The sequence below is a fragment of the Gambusia affinis genome, linkage group LG05 (assembly GCF_019740435.1).
Source record: "Gambusia affinis linkage group LG05, SWU_Gaff_1.0, whole genome shotgun sequence".
Lineage (NCBI taxonomy): Eukaryota > Metazoa > Chordata > Actinopteri > Cyprinodontiformes > Poeciliidae > Gambusia > Gambusia affinis.
In genome coordinates, this window is record NC_057872.1 from 6839657 (window position 1) to 6855038 (window position 15382).

Consider the following 15382-nt stretch of genomic DNA (forward strand, 5'->3'; position numbering starts at 1 on the left):
ACACGTTGGGCCTCTTAGCACCAAATGAACACTGTCTGCATACAACAGCCTAAATATTAATTATCAGTGACCACCTTTCATAGCCACAATCTGCTCATTTTTTGATGGCATCTTACAACTTGACATTGCATCATATCACAAAACACAAGTCATCTCAAACAAATTTCCTGAGCATGACAATGAATTCATTATATCCACGCAATTAAACACCCTGGGGATGGTAGGAGATGTGCTAACAAATCTGCAGCAACTGCAAGATGCTAAATGTTAAAATGAATCAAAATCTCTTAGGAATGTTTCTGACATCTTGCTGAAAGCGTGCCATGAGCCCCTGAGGCTTTCACGAAGTCCAACCCCGTGCTAGCAAGTTGTAACTAGTGAGGTACTTTGTGAACGTATGTTTGGTTTAATGTCACAGTTATCAATAATTGTGTGAACATTTTCTGTCCATGTTATGTTTTTAGCATCAGTTAGAGTGCGCTCTGCTGGGTCTGGGCCAGTTCCAAAACACGCTGGACGAGCTGCACACATGGCTTTCCAGAACCGCCGAGCAACTGCATGGCAACCAGCCATTCAGCATGGACCTGCAGACCTGCGAAATAGAGCTGGCTAAGCATAAGGTCTGTGATAGACTTTTGAATAAAATAAAACAAAAATACAATGTCTTAAGATCAAGCTTTTCATCTGTTTTGGCCTTCTTTTTGTTTTGTCTTCAAAGGTGTTGCGTAACGATGTCATGTCTCACGTACGCACCATTGAGTCTCTCAACCAGGCTGGCAGGAAGCTGCTGGAGGCCGGGTCTGGGGACAACACGCACTGTCTGCAGTCTCAGTTGGAGGAAGTGAATGAAAGTTGGGAGTTTGTCCGCTGTGAGACTGAGCGCAGGCAGCTGGAACTAGAAAACAGACTGAGTCAGGTAACAATAGTTTGATTCCCTCTGGTGGCCATTGTTGGTACCGCAACATTTAATTAAAAAAAAAATATATTTTTGAAATACTCCCATAAATGATCTGTTGAACATTTTAAATAAAATATTTGGGGAAAAGTGCAGATGAGCTGAATGCCACTATTGAACCAACATTCTGCAATTTTTTTTATTTATATATGTAGAATTTTCACTTCATGAATGGAGCTACAATCACAAGTTTGTTGACATCAGCTAATTCACTTGTTTTCTCCTTTAAAGTATATAATGTTTTATTACAGGTGCAAGATGTTACCATGGAGATCCAGGATCTCATACAGTGGCTGGAAAACACAGACCTGAGGCTGTCCTCTTCTAAAACCACCTGGGGCATGCCAGACTCTGCAAGTGAAAGGCTTAATGCGCATTTGGTAACACTGATTACAGTATTTATAAATACAGTGGAGAAGAGGTGGGGGGGGAGGGGGCTGCTGTCAATCCAAAGATTTTTTCTTGAATTTTTAAAATTGTATTCTCTCCTACAGGAGTTGTGTAATGAGATGGAGTCTAAAGTTCAAGCCTACACAAATGTGAGAAATGCGATTCAAGGGATGCTGGAGCGAGGGGACCTTGTGCGGGGGTCAAGCACTGAGCACAGCTTATCTATACTCGAACAGAAGTGGACATGTGTTTACAACAAAGTCCAGGAGCGGAAAGTAATTAATCCAACTAAATGTCATGTCAAGGAAAATTATTTTTTAACACTGTTTTATCAGGCATGTTGGTGCTTGATTACTCTTTCATTGAAGAGCAATTCTTTGCATGCAGGCTAAGCTTACGGAGGGACTGAGTCTGGCCAAAGAGTTTCACAGCAGCGTCCAAGAACTGCTGAAAAAGATGAGCGAGTGTGAAGAGTCTATTAAGGATCTCCCTGCTCCAAGTTTCATTCTGGACACAATTTCCACGCAGCTTCAAGAACACAAGGTCACTTTGTCAAATACGTCACGCTTAGGTTTTTGTTTTTCTCTCCAACGATGTGTGTTTGGATTAAAAGCCTGTGTTTTACGGGGACAGATCCTGCTGAGTGAGGTCAACGGCTACGGCGAGAAGAAGACGTCGGTGGAGAATACAGGATGCAGGCTGACGGAGCTGAGCAGGAAGGAAGACTGCGATGTCATCCATAATTTGATACTGACGGTTCAGGATCGACACAAGAAGCTCCTGCAGCGAACGTCAGAGAGAGGCAGGATGCTGGAGGACGTTAAGAAACACATCAAGCAGGTAATGGAAGATATGAAAACAACTTAAACACATGTAAAAAAAAAAAAAAAAAAATAGGCACTTAGAAAAAGACTGCCATGCATTCTTCCCCTTTTTTCTCTTATTTTCAGTTTACTGAATCATGGCGCCTCCTTGTGGACTGGATGACCGAGGTCGAACAAACGTTGGACACGCATAAGGAGATTGGAGCGTCCCATGAGGAGATAAAGCAGCAACTCGTAGAGCAGAAGGTATGAGCTTCACTCTGAGAGCCTCTAGTAAAAACGGGTAACAGACAAATATTGACTAATAAATTTCATTTAAAGCAAAAAACAACTATTGTTCCTACTGTAAATTAAATTACATACTGAATAACTTCAGGAGGCACATGATTCGATAATAAATCTCACAAGAAAATAGTAAACACAAGTAGGCCTGTCGCAATAAGCGATAAATCAATGAATCGCATGATAAATTAAAACAAACTCGATCATTTCCATTTGCGTGATTTATTGTTTTTCTCTTTTGTCTCCCTCTTTCTACCAAAAGCTGAATGACAGAAGTCTTCAGTCTGGTGATTTGGTCTCCACTACCCAGACTCCATAATTAATTTGATTTCTCCTTTCTGTTGCTTTGTTTATTTATTTTGTCTTCCAGTTCCAGTGTTAAATGTTCATTAGAATTGAAAGTTCATTGATCTTTGAGAATGTTTTCTTGCATTATTATGCCACTGCATTACTTGAAAATGGTCTCAAAGCAACAACATTATCGTTTATTTCAATAACTTCTGGGAAAATTTTTGTCCAGCAAAAACCTTGTCACGACAGGCCTAAATCACAACTCACAACTTCTGCTATTCAGGTGCTTCATATGATATTGTACTGTTTTACAGTTCTACACTTTATAGAGCAGCAGTGGGACTCTAAGAAAACTAATATATGCCGTGTTATTACTTATTAACAACTTGGCAAACTGTGTAAAAAGTGTTATAAATGAGCTCAGTTTGCCATCTTTCAGCCAGCTGACCAGAGGTACACAGCAACATTTGGGGGAGGGGCGGTGTTGTGCACTCTTAGATCCATGCAGCTGAAGGAAGGTCTCTGACATCTCATGAAAAGTAATTTCAATAGGCTCAATGGATTTTTTAAATTCTTTTTTTAATTTACCGTGATACCAGTGACCAGTTCCTGTCTAAATCCGTAAAAAAATCAAATGGTTGTAGTTGAAAAGAAATACTTCACGTGAACATATTTGATCGCTTGTCTTCTTTTCTGTCGATACACAGGAGTTTCAGAAACTGCTGAGATCAAAAAGGCCCATATACGACGCCACGCTGAAGAGCGGCCGCGGCCTCCGCGAAACAGCACAAAGCGGCCATGACAGGCAGCATCTGGAAAACCTGCTGGCTGAACTCAGGGACACATGGGACACCATTGGCGGCAAGTCTATCGAGAGGTATTAAAACTGAAAGAGGACGGGATGTGCTGTGGTGGCGCAGGGCTTAAGCAGTCCTCGACGTGGCCGTCGCAGGTTCGATTCCCGGCCTGGTGACCTTTGCCGCGTGTCTTCCCTCTTCTTCCCCCCAAAAAACTGAAACAGGACCACATCATACTTCTTCCTGCTGATACGTCTAGTGAAAAAAACAAAACACTTATTGTGATTTCTGTCTTTTAAGACAACATAAACTAGAGGAAGCCCTGCTGTTCTCGGGAAGATTCACTGACGCTCTGCACGCGCTCAGCGACTGGTTGTACAGAGCGGAGCCCCATCTGGCTGAGGATGTTCCTGTTGGTGGAGACAAAGACATGGTCACCAATCTCATAGACAAACATAAGGTACTTATTAATTCCGCTAAAAATAAATGAAGATTTTCTTTTTTCTTAGAATATTCAAGTCAGCCTATAATTTAAATACAAGTTGGAAACCAATTGCATTTCCATATTTGGTATCATTCCTGCGACGCAGCTCTCAAAGGTCTTGCTCAGTCACAGACCTCATACGTTAATTGATGCCACATGATCTTCACCAATCTGGTCTTCTGGGGAATCAAGTCAGACGTTGCTTCTTCCTATCTATCTGTCAGGCCTTCCAGAAGGAGTTGGGAAAGCGAGCCGGCTGCATACGGACCCTGAAGCGCTCCGTGAGGGACCTGACCCGGAGCAGCACCGCAGACGCTCACTGGCTGCAGGAGCAGATGGAGGAGCTGGAGGGCCGCTGGGACGCCGTGTGCAGACTGTCAGTGAGCAAACAGGACAGGCTGGAGGCGGCTCTGCAGCAGGTACAAACTGCTTTGGTCTCGCTCTGCTCGGCACTACGTCAGATTCACTCTCGTATTGGGATTTCTGTCATGCGAAAAGCGATCTAAGCTTTGGAAGCTTATTTGAAAAGGATATTTGGATGTGAAGGTTTTAAAAAAAGAAATCCCTTCACCTTTTTCGCATTTTGCAACACTAAAAGCAACAACTTTGGTAGGTTTTGTTGGAACTTTATACGGTTTAGCAACACTAAAGGCAAAAAGTAAAATAAATAAGTAAATAAAAGACTTAAAAACGTGTCAAACATTTGTATTAGCCCCTTTAACTTTGATGCCTCTAATTAAAGGCCAGTTCATCAACTGCCAAAATAACGCTGCATTTAATTTACTCTGGAAATTTGAACTGAGACTGTGCCAATTTAACAGCGTTGATATAGTTAATATAGTTGAAGTTGGGATTCCATTATAGTGATGGAGTAGCCATTGTTCATAGTAGCTCTTGTTATTATATCATTGAGCATATTACTGTGTGAATGGCCTTGTCAAAGTTCAAACCTTGACAGGAATTATAATCTGTAACAAGACTTGAAGAAAAATGACCAATTCTTTCATTGATGACGTATGAAGCTGGAAGTGACACAACTCAAATGTATCGTCTGAGTCATTAGAAATGTTAGCCACAAATTAAATTTTTATTTAAATTAAAACATTTTTTTAAACACGTTTCATTTTTTTACTTCACAATTATACACATTGCGTTTAATGGGCAACATGGTATCAACGTAAAACACCCTGAAGATTGTAGTAACAGGACCAAACGCAGATAACATAGATGTGGCGTGAACATTTCTGCGCGGTGCTGAACGTGTCTCATTATTGCTAATCGCACTTGTGATTAGCAATAACTGTGCCTGAGGATTTCTGTATGAAAATCTGACTTCCCTGGATGTGTGTTTTCCTTTTTGTCTCCAAAGGCTGAGAAGTTTGATGGTCTCGTTCACTCTTTCATGGAGAGGCTCACAGAAGCAGAGAGGATCCTGAAATACGGGGTCATACCAGAGGAGGAGAATAGTTTGCTTGCCTTCCAGAAGCAACACGAGGTCAGTGTAACGAGATATTGTAGCCTTCCCAGGAGGAAACATTTCTTTTCCCATCTCATTTGCTCCAGAGAGTCTGCTGCTGAATATGCAATTGTTGATAAGCTCAAGGACAGAGAAGCCAGTTGGCGAATGAAAATCAGAGCGGACTTTTTTTCTCCACATTAATCATTTTGTCATGTGTGAGAATAGCTAATAGCAGCTTGTTTTAGACACATCAGCATAAAAGCTTTAGGTGTGGGGAAAAAAACTAGTGAAATTAATCAGTTCTTTTTCCCCGCACAGGAGTCACTACGTATCTTGCACGCTCAAGCGGTGGAACTGGAGAACATCCAGAATTTGGGTGAAGAGATTCTGGCCTCTTGTCACCCAGACTCCATAATAACCCTCAAATCTTGGATCAGTGTCACTAAGACTCGCTATGAGGAGGTGAGTGTCTTCATGCCACAGTAAAAACTACAGATCCACTGATCAGAGATTTGCATTCAAATTCCAATCCGTTTTGTTAACCTTTGACGTCAGGATGCAGATTTCTCTTAGAGAGCTATAATCAGAGGACATAAGAAATACATAGAATTGATTTTTTTATCCCTTCTGCCGTTAGCAGTCATTATAATTATTTATATTCCCAAGCAGATGTTGAAAGCTTGTAAACATAAGCCATAACAACCTTCTATTATTCATCCAGCGTCTCTGTTATCCACTGAAAGCCTCTTTCTCAACCTGAATGACTCAATGATTAGTTAGAATCTTCCTATAAATAGCTCCCAAATTTTATACTTCAGTTTTGAACACCCAGTTTTACTTAAAAAAGCTAACCTGAATGTTTTTCTCTCAGTGACAGCATCCACACCCATGAGTGTTGTTAGCCTGATTTAAAAAGCTGTTGCTCTGTCGGTCAGTTGGGCACCGTAAGACCGATCAAGCTGAAAAACCTTTCCAGTCACCAAACAATTTCTCACAATGCTTCTCTATTAGAAAAACTTTAACTGATATTGAAATCCAAGTCAGGCTGCACAGCGGCGCAGTTGGTAGAGCTGTTGCCTTGCAGCAAGAAGGTCCTGGGTTCGATTCCCGGTCCGGTGTCTTTCTGCATGGAGTTTGCATGTTCTCCCTGTGCATGGTGGGTTCTCCCACAGTCCAAAAACATGACTGTCAGGTTAATTGGGCTCTCTAAATTCTCCCTAGGTGTGAGTGTGTGAATGGTTGTTTGTCCTGCATGTCTCTGTGTTGCCCTGCGACAGACTGGCGACCTGTCCAGGGTGAACCCACCTCTCGCCCGGGACACAGCTGGAGATTGACACCAGCAACCCTCCCGACCCCATTAGAGACAAGGGTGAACAGAAAATGGATGAATGGATGAAATCCAAGTCGCTGTGCAACTATGACACAGCTTGAGCTTTGCCGAATTGGAAGCCGACTTCAGCGCCGTACAAAACAGCATGTTTACGATTGGTGTGATGTTGGATTACAGTACACTCTGTCGAAAGAACACATCAAAGCAATTAATATAAGATGCTTACAGATATTGTATGCCAACCATTTTTCTTGATATATTCCTTTAAATAAAAAGTATGTGTCAAAGGTGATCAGACTAAGCATGCTAGCTACCATCCTGTCAAAGGCTAATGCCTGCTAATGCAATGCTAACGCTGGCCTATTCATGCTAGTGGCCAGCAGAGGGAGAAGGCTTCCAGTGTCTGACCAGCCGTGGCATGCTAGTTATTAGTCTATCCAAAGCTAATGCAAGTGAGTGGCCTCCTTCTCATTTACCAGAGCTGACCACTCAGTTATTGACATCTGCATATCATTAATCAGATCGGATTCGGATTGGATAAAGGCAGCTGCAACAAAGACATAGCCACCACTGGGTGGGCAATAATCTAATTTTTGGCATTGAAACTTAACCCACAGTTACTGCCAGTAGTATGACAGCAATAGGTTAATTGTTTTAAGACAATTATTTATCCAAAAACCACTAATGGTAAAAGTAAGTTAACCTTTAAGAAATGCTGCCGTTACCTGTTTTCGGCGGCAGGTTCAGACATGGGCCCAGCAGCAAGGTCAGAAGATCCAGGCCAGCTTGGCAGCACTGGAAGAAGAGAAAGAAGAAGTCCAGAGACTTTTGGATTGGATCTCATCAGCGGAGGAGTCTCTCATCCTCAGAGAGGAAGAGCCTCTGTCTGAGACAACAGAGCAGAACCAAGAACTTATTGAGCAGCACATGGTACAACCCGTCTTTCTCCTGCACTCTGCCCAGGACGTAAACTTACTAGGTATCGCATCACAACATGCATGTCGCTAAGTAACGAGATTTTCATTTGCTCTCGGCAGGTGTTCATGGGGGAAATGAAGAAAAAGTTCCCAGAGATCGAACAGGCCACAAAGTCTTGCAAACACAAAAGCCTTCCTAAACATCGAGGTTCCCCCATCAAGCGGCCGTTTGCGAGTAAGAGAGCTCTAGAGATTACAAGCAATCAGTGAACACACACAACTATTAAATGCAAATGCATGTATCATACGTTTTGTTGTACAGAGAGGAGAAGCACTATGAAGCTGCCGCCTGTCTTACCCGTCCCCTTAGAGCACCTCGACCCTCAGACTCCCCAGCTCATTCAGCTGGTCAGGCAGTGGCAGAAACTTTGGCAAATGGCCGTGGCGAGACAGAATCGCTTGGAACAACACCAGCAGATGCTCAGAGAGGTCTTTGCTCTGTCTTTTAAAAAAGAAGGGATATTTGCTTGCTTGAGTACGAGGACATCAGCTGTTTTCTCAGGCACAATTTACGTAAAGGTCGCCATGCTTTGTTTATCTCTGCAGATGGAGGAATTTGCCAACTTTGACTTCAATATCTGGCGGAAGCGTTACATTCAGTGGATTAGTCATCTGAAGTCCCGGATCCTAGACGTGTTCCGAAGCATCGACCGGGACCAGGACGGTCGGATCAGCCAGAAGGAGTTCACTGATTATGTCCTTGCCTCCAGTAAAATTCTCATGCCTGTTTTTTTTTGTTTTTGTTTGTTTTTTGAAATCTTGCTCAACCTCCAATTGGTAACTTCAACAATGATTCTTAAAGGTACTCACGTCTTTTGTGTCCTCCGTCTTAACTGTAGAATTTCCGACCAACTCTCTAGAGATGAACGCAGTGGCGAACATTTTTGACTTAAACAACGACGGCTTCATCGACTACTATGAGTTTGTGAGCGCGCTCCATCCTAGCAGAGACCCCTACAGGAAAACACTGGATGCAGATCAAATTAATGAAGAGGTGAACGCCGAAGGCGCATTGTAGCTTCAATGTGAAGCTGGGTATTTGTTGTTACCAACATGGGTTTTCTTTTTCCCTCCATAGGTGAGTCGCCAGGTATCACAGTGTAACTGCCCCAAGAGATTCCAGGTGGAACAAATAAGTGCCAACAGATACAGGGTGAGTCCTTTTTGTTGACGCACAGCAATTGATTGATATGGTCTGTCTGACCAATCAGAGCTCTTTTAACACAATTTCCAAAAGACATAAAGTTTGAAGGTTCTCTTGCTGTATAATGTGACTTACAAAAAGTATTCACACCCCCTGAACCTTTTCATATTTTAGTCTGGTTACAATAACAAACTTCATTGTATTTATGTGATGGGATTTCACGGTGCTGTGCGTGTTTGTGTAAGAAAATGTTTCTACGCAAATTTATATATGCATTCAAACAATGACAAAATGAAAAAAAAATCTATTTTATCTCCTGCTTATTTATTTATTTATTTATTTATTTTTTGTCAGAATAAATGGGCACTAGTTACCTTTGGCATTAATAAAATAGGCATAAATGGGCAAAATAAAGTGATAATCTGTATTTTGCATACAGATTTCCACTGTATGCAAAATAATAATAAAAAAATGGAAAAAAACAGATTGATTATTTTTGCCTTACTCTGCTCAAGAAAAAGTTAGTTAAACACATAAAAATCCTAATAAAAAATACAATAAATAATAATTTGGTTGTAAATGAAAACAAAAAAAAAAAAAGATTTTTGCAAAGCAGTGTAAGCTTTTAAAATGACTAGGTTGTATTATCTGCCATGCTTTCACTTGTGTCACTATATGAATTGTTTTGTGCTGCATGTTCCCTGTGTGTTTTGTGGCAGTTTGGAGATTCCCAGCAGCTGCGGATGGTTCGGATCCTGCGGAGCACGTTGATGGTTCGGGTTGGAGGAGGCTGGACGGCGCTCGATGAGTTCCTGGTTAAGAATGACCCGTGCCGAGGTCTGCCTGACTTATACATAGAGATGAAAAAGAGGAGTTGGAAGCAAAATGAAATACTAAATCCATCTAATGATGACTGAACTTACGCAGAAATGTTTTTTAAATGGTATTTTAGTATAGAAATTATAGTCAGAAATGCGTTGCCTTGGATTTTCTTAATAACTGTTTATATAAACGGATTATTTCATCATATTTCAATCTATAAGAACCTTCTTACCACATTGATTAATTAAATAAATAATCTTATGTTTTATATTTGGAATCTAAACCTGCTCTGCCATCAAATCATGCACTACTTACTATTTTAACTAACAATAGGCTAGATTAATCTCAGTCATACTGACTAGAATACACCACTGTCTATGTCCCAGATATTTTATTATGACAAGCAAATAAATTATATGATCCTAAATAGCTCGTATGAATGCATTTTGAACACTGACGCAATTTTAATGGAAGTTATGAATACATAGTAATGAAGGTCACAGAATTAAGTCAAATTCTCCTCTTCTCTCATCAACAGTCAAAGGTCGAACCAACCTGAAGATCAAAGAGAAGTACTTGTCACCGACAGGAAGCACCACCAAGGGTCTGACCGTGAGCCGGTCCAACTCCAGCCTCAGCCTCTACAGCAGCGCCTCTGCCCCCACCAGCCCCATGACGCGCAAGGCAAGCTTCCAGCCCGATCGATGCGGTTCCGTACTCAATGACAACAAAAAAACAAAACAAACAAACAACAAAAAAAACGTTGCAGCTTCTACCGGCTCTGTTTCTAGATCAGGGCTGGACAGTGAATGTGTAACCACATATTAATAGAGAGTCTCTGGATCAGTATCAATAGATAATACATCTGGAAGAATGTTCAATATGCAACATGTAGAATATTCACTCAACTCTGATCCAGAACCGCACAGCATTCTGGGAGATGTAGTCAGTGAAAAGGCATTAGCTGCTCGATGTTAATGTAGAAAAGTTGCCTGTATCTCAAAATAAAAATGTAAAAAAAATGATTGTTTTCCTGTAAAACAGTAAAAAAAAAAAAACAAAAAAACTTTTTCTGACTACTACAATTACTGCCACAGCTCTGCTAACTTGTTTATCATTTCTGGCCTTCAGGCATTACTCCGCCGGAGTTTCTCAGGTGACCGGTGTATCCGTCCTCGGAGCTCTATAGCAGCTCTGGGGTCTGAGCTGCAGTTTGTCGCAGCGGGGGAAGACAACTCCCCCTCACCCTCAGGTTAGGAAATCTTTTTTTTTTTTTGTGCCTCTTCTGAAGTTTCTCCATTTTCTTTTGTAACATAACAGGGTGAGGTAACTCTCTCTGCCTTTCGTTTTCAGAGGAAGCTGAGAGATTACCCACTTGACAACCTCTTGTTCCTACCGCAGCACTCCACCAAAGCAAAGCTATCGGAGCATCGAATCGCCGTCTTAAGCAACAGAAACAAAACAAAACAAAACACCATCTTGAAAAGGTGGTCCCGAAAAGCGGTGATGGACGTTGACTGCGACTGTACAGGATCTGCATGAAGACGGTGCAGATAACGGGGAGGGGGAGTCCAAGCGAAAACCTTTTTTTCCACTTTGCCATTTTATACATTAACCCGATTACGTAGACAGTAGACGCTTCTGCATGAGCATTAACTGCATGGTAGCCAGAGCCTTCCTCAGAGTTGCTTTTGTTCAGTTTCACTCTTTCGTGCTTGTGAATGTAAGCTTCAGCACACAGTACCTGATCATCGCAGCGATTTGCCAAATCGACTAAATGAGGAAAACTATGGAGGTCAACGTGGGAAGCCTGTTTTGCTGTCTGATCCTCTTGTGTGTCCAAAAAAAATTATTATTAAAACGTAAACATACCAAAACCACTGCGTAACTGCAAAGCTGTGAAAAATGAATTGGTCCTGACAGACTTTGGATTTTTATAGTCACGTTAGAATATTTCAGAGCATTAAATTCATCGTGGGTCATCAGATTTACTAAATCAGACCAATCAGACAAAATACCGTAAAACAGGGGTTTCTTTTATTAGGGGAAAAAGCTACTGAAACCAACTTGGTCCTGAATGGAAAAAAGTAATTCTACACTAATTACTATCTGAGCCACCCTGTAAAACAACAACAACCACCTCAAGTATGCAAGAACGGTATTTCTTGCATACTTGATGAGTGATGCGTCTTTTTTGGTATTAATGTGAGTGGAATTTGTTCCCACTCTGTTGGATAATGGCTGTCACTGTGAATCCGACGTACGGAAGTCTTTAGCTGCCAGAACTCTGAAAAATACGCAGGAGCGGAATCTCGTTAAAACGTTCTCATTAAGACATAAAATAAACTTGCTAAAAGAAGAAAGTTTCTTGTTGTGAGAAGATGTAAAATTATGTTCATTTGTTACAATTAGGTCCCCTCTACATCTCTGTCTTCTGAGTGTGTTTTCTTTATGCGTCACTGAAATATCCTGCGATGTGTTGCTGTGTCACCGTTACGACCTTTCTTGTTTAAATGAAAACCTATTTTGGTTTTATTGGAATCTCATTATAACAAGGTACAAACGTTATCATAATGAGAAACTTTGTCATTTTAAAAAGTATTGCGTCTCGTCATAACCAGAAGGTTTAGCGTTTTAACGAGAAATAAAACTCGAGTTAACAAGTCTTTTATCTCGAATTTTATATCTCGTTACAAGAACTTTTCTCGCTACACTGACTTTTATATTTTATAGTGTGAAAGTTTCACGTTTTAGCAATATACTGCTGCTGTACTCATTTCCAGTTAAATGTTTCCCTACCAAACTTTAGAAATGACTGTGATTGGTTTTGTTTAGGTGAGCTACTGATTCTGACAGAAGTGACTAGTGAAAATGATTCAATAAGATGGGGTTGGTTACTTTTTCACATACGGCCAATTACCTTTGGATAGCTTTTTACTCTTTGTACATGAAATTGTCCTTTGGAAGCAGAACTTTGTGTTTATTCGATCCATATGTGTCTGATATCTGAATTTGCTTGATGTGAAACATTTAAGAGTGACATAAAAGCAAAAAAAAAAAAAAAAAAAAGAATCAGTATGGGGAAAATGCTTATTCACAGCCCTCCATGTGACAGCCCCATCAGGCTGTCCTTAAGTTTTGTAATAATTTTCATAATATAAGGACAATGCTTGTTGGCAGGGCCACGTTGTGATTTTGTCTTCTACCTTTTTACATGTCTTCCATCGGTTTTACATTTTGTGTTTTATACACTGGAGATAGCGTGGCGAGCAGTGCACTGAAACAGAGCGGGCCACCGATGATCCGTAGAGATTACGTTCTCAGGAATGGTTCTGCCTGTGGATGGAAGTGTTTCTTTTTAACTTTACTGTGAACATTTGAAGCTACTGCTTTCTTAATAACGCTGAAAGCTTTTCTAGAAAAGTTTCTGTTTTAGCACATTGTTTGTATGAATATGCACTTTTCTGTGTCTGTCTGCTGTGTATATGTTGTTGTTTTTTTCTTTTCCGAAGCAAATTTGGTATTAAGATGAAGAAATTAAGATGTTTTACAGCCATGTTTGACGAGAAGTGGATAGAAACGGGCTGTGGACCATTTCCTTTTGTAAAAGTACAGGTTGGTTTTTTTTTTAAGCACAAATAATAGTTTAAATATTTCCTTTGACTTGTCTAACCTAACGTCCATGTAGAAATACTCACCCAAGCTCTCGTCAAGATCACTAATAATCCTGGGAGAAGACAGGTGTGTGTTGTTTGGGTAGAAATGGTGAATTAATTGATGTGCTGTGCCTGTTTTATACTCTGACTTTCCATTGGAGGCCAATTACTACTTCAGTATGTTATCAACAACGGATCTGCTTTATTTGTAAGGGTGGCTTTCTACTGAATCTACCTGACATTTGCAACAGTTGCTCCTTTTCCTATGCAGTTGTCCATAAAAAAGAAAGGAAAATCTTTTTAAGGTTGAAACGTTTTTACATGATGATCATGTCTGGACTTCAGAACACTCTGTTCGGTACAAAAACAAAAAGCCAGCTTCCTGTCCTGTTGCTATGCACCCAAATCTTCCTGTACTGTAACGGTTTCCACATCCAGCACCCAGTCGGGCTACACATTTAGGGACTATTATGTAGATGATGCTCACTAATCAATTTACACCCACTTGTACAGAAACTTGTTTTTGTAATAAAATCAAAAGTTTTTGTGACAGCTTTTAGTATCATGTGTTATTTTTGTGAGACACTTCCTAATCGAACAACGACAGCAAAATAATTTCCGCTCACTCAGGATAGATTTTGAGCATCTTTGAATTCATCCCAAGGGAAATTGCCATAACCTATATTCAAGTATCTTCGGAGGGTCGTTGTGGATGTTGATGGTGTGGACAGGAAGGATCCAGTAGCAGTCAATTCTGCAACAAATCTGTAAAGGCTTCTGACTGAAGAATGTTGCTGTATGATAGTCTCTTGACTGGCATGACATGCTAGCGACTCAATTTCCAGGCAGCAGAAAGGAAATGTGAAGCCTGTGTCAATTCACTCCACATCTTCCCAATGAGGTCAAGATCTGAACTTTGATTACGCCATTCCAGAACTCTCTATTTATTAATTACCAGTATGTCCTTGGTGGATTTACTGGAATCCCACAACCAGGACTGTAAAGCTCTCTTCTTTTCAGTTACTATGAGCTTTCTGTGAAGCTAAGACATTTCCAAACGTGACTACCTGTTGGTTTATTTGTTGGTGCGCCTGTAATCTGACAAATCTTGACTTGTAGCTTCAGCTCATTTGACTTTAACAAAAAGATGGCACCCGCTAGAAAAGAAATATTGACTTCTAGACAGAAAAAGAATAGCAGTCCTGCTGAGACGCCATGAGATGTGATTCAAGATTTAGAAATAACAGATAGGTGATTGGTGACAGTTTGCCCCTCTTTCTATCGTCTCACTGCATTCTCAATCTACCACTGAAAACTGCAATTAAATATGTATAAAATAAAACAACTAATGACTTCCCAGCAGCTTAAAAGTACAGAAATTAAACTATGTTTTTACCATTACTGGTATTTAAATATGGAGCCGAAAATGTAGCTAAATATGTTGGTGGATGTAATCTGAGTCCATTTCTACAGGTCACTCTGGCAGCGTTTGACAGTTATGGGATTATTTCATCCTGTTGAAAGTGTAAATGTTGATATTCTCACGTTATCACCAAGATTTGTTCTTTGAGAGACCAGTCATGCAGTTATTTAAAGAAAAAAAGTTATTTATTTTTAAAGAGACTCCGCAGCTCTAATTAGGCCTCTACCAGCAATTACAGTATTTAAATTTAAATCTTAACACCAAAATATCCTACTTATTTCTTATTAAACACATAGATACCTTAATATGCTCTCCACCACCATTGTACAGCAAAACAGAAAGATTGTGTCCTCCAGCCCCAATGGTCTCTTTAAGTAGAGAAGGAGGCTGAAGGTCAAATGGATTACGTATCTTTTTCAGTGTTGAAAATCCCGATGGGAGGAATTTAATCTGTGAATTCCCAGCTCAAGCTGCCCTCCTGCTGATGCCTTAACCTTGGAGATGTACCCATAGAGAACAAACAGTGCCAAAAAAAACACCTACTTATT

The 15382-nt window shown here is 40.5% G+C and overlaps 1 protein-coding gene across 2 annotated transcripts in view; it reads left to right on the top strand.

The window, feature by feature from the left end:
* macf1b (microtubule actin crosslinking factor 1b) overlaps window positions 1-13970 on the top strand; it is a 32089-nt gene extending 18119 nt beyond the window's left edge. The window contains exons 19-40 of one of the 2 annotated variants that reach the window (XM_044118219.1): window positions 465-620; window positions 719-916; window positions 1207-1335; window positions 1450-1620; window positions 1733-1888; window positions 1979-2185; window positions 2296-2415; window positions 3450-3619; window positions 3840-3999; window positions 4248-4442; window positions 5393-5518; window positions 5801-5944; window positions 7554-7742; window positions 7850-7964; window positions 8052-8218; window positions 8336-8498; window positions 8629-8783; window positions 8868-8942; window positions 9653-9770; window positions 10294-10439; window positions 10887-11007; window positions 11109-13970. In XM_044118219.1, the coding sequence (XP_043974154.1) occupies window positions 465-620; window positions 719-916; window positions 1207-1335; window positions 1450-1620; window positions 1733-1888; window positions 1979-2185; window positions 2296-2415; window positions 3450-3619; window positions 3840-3999; window positions 4248-4442; window positions 5393-5518; window positions 5801-5944; window positions 7554-7742; window positions 7850-7964; window positions 8052-8218; window positions 8336-8498; window positions 8629-8783; window positions 8868-8942; window positions 9653-9770; window positions 10294-10439; window positions 10887-11007; window positions 11109-11134 (3207 nt within the window). In that variant the 3' untranslated portion in view covers window positions 11135-13970. The remainder of the gene's footprint in view (window positions 1-464; window positions 621-718; window positions 917-1206; window positions 1336-1449; window positions 1621-1732; window positions 1889-1978; window positions 2186-2295; window positions 2416-3449; window positions 3620-3839; window positions 4000-4247; window positions 4443-5392; window positions 5519-5800; window positions 5945-7553; window positions 7743-7849; window positions 7965-8051; window positions 8219-8335; window positions 8499-8628; window positions 8784-8867; window positions 8943-9652; window positions 9771-10293; window positions 10440-10886; window positions 11008-11108) is intronic. The other variant, XM_044118220.1, reaches the window with a different exon arrangement.
* Window positions 13971-15382: the final 1412 nt, after the last annotated feature.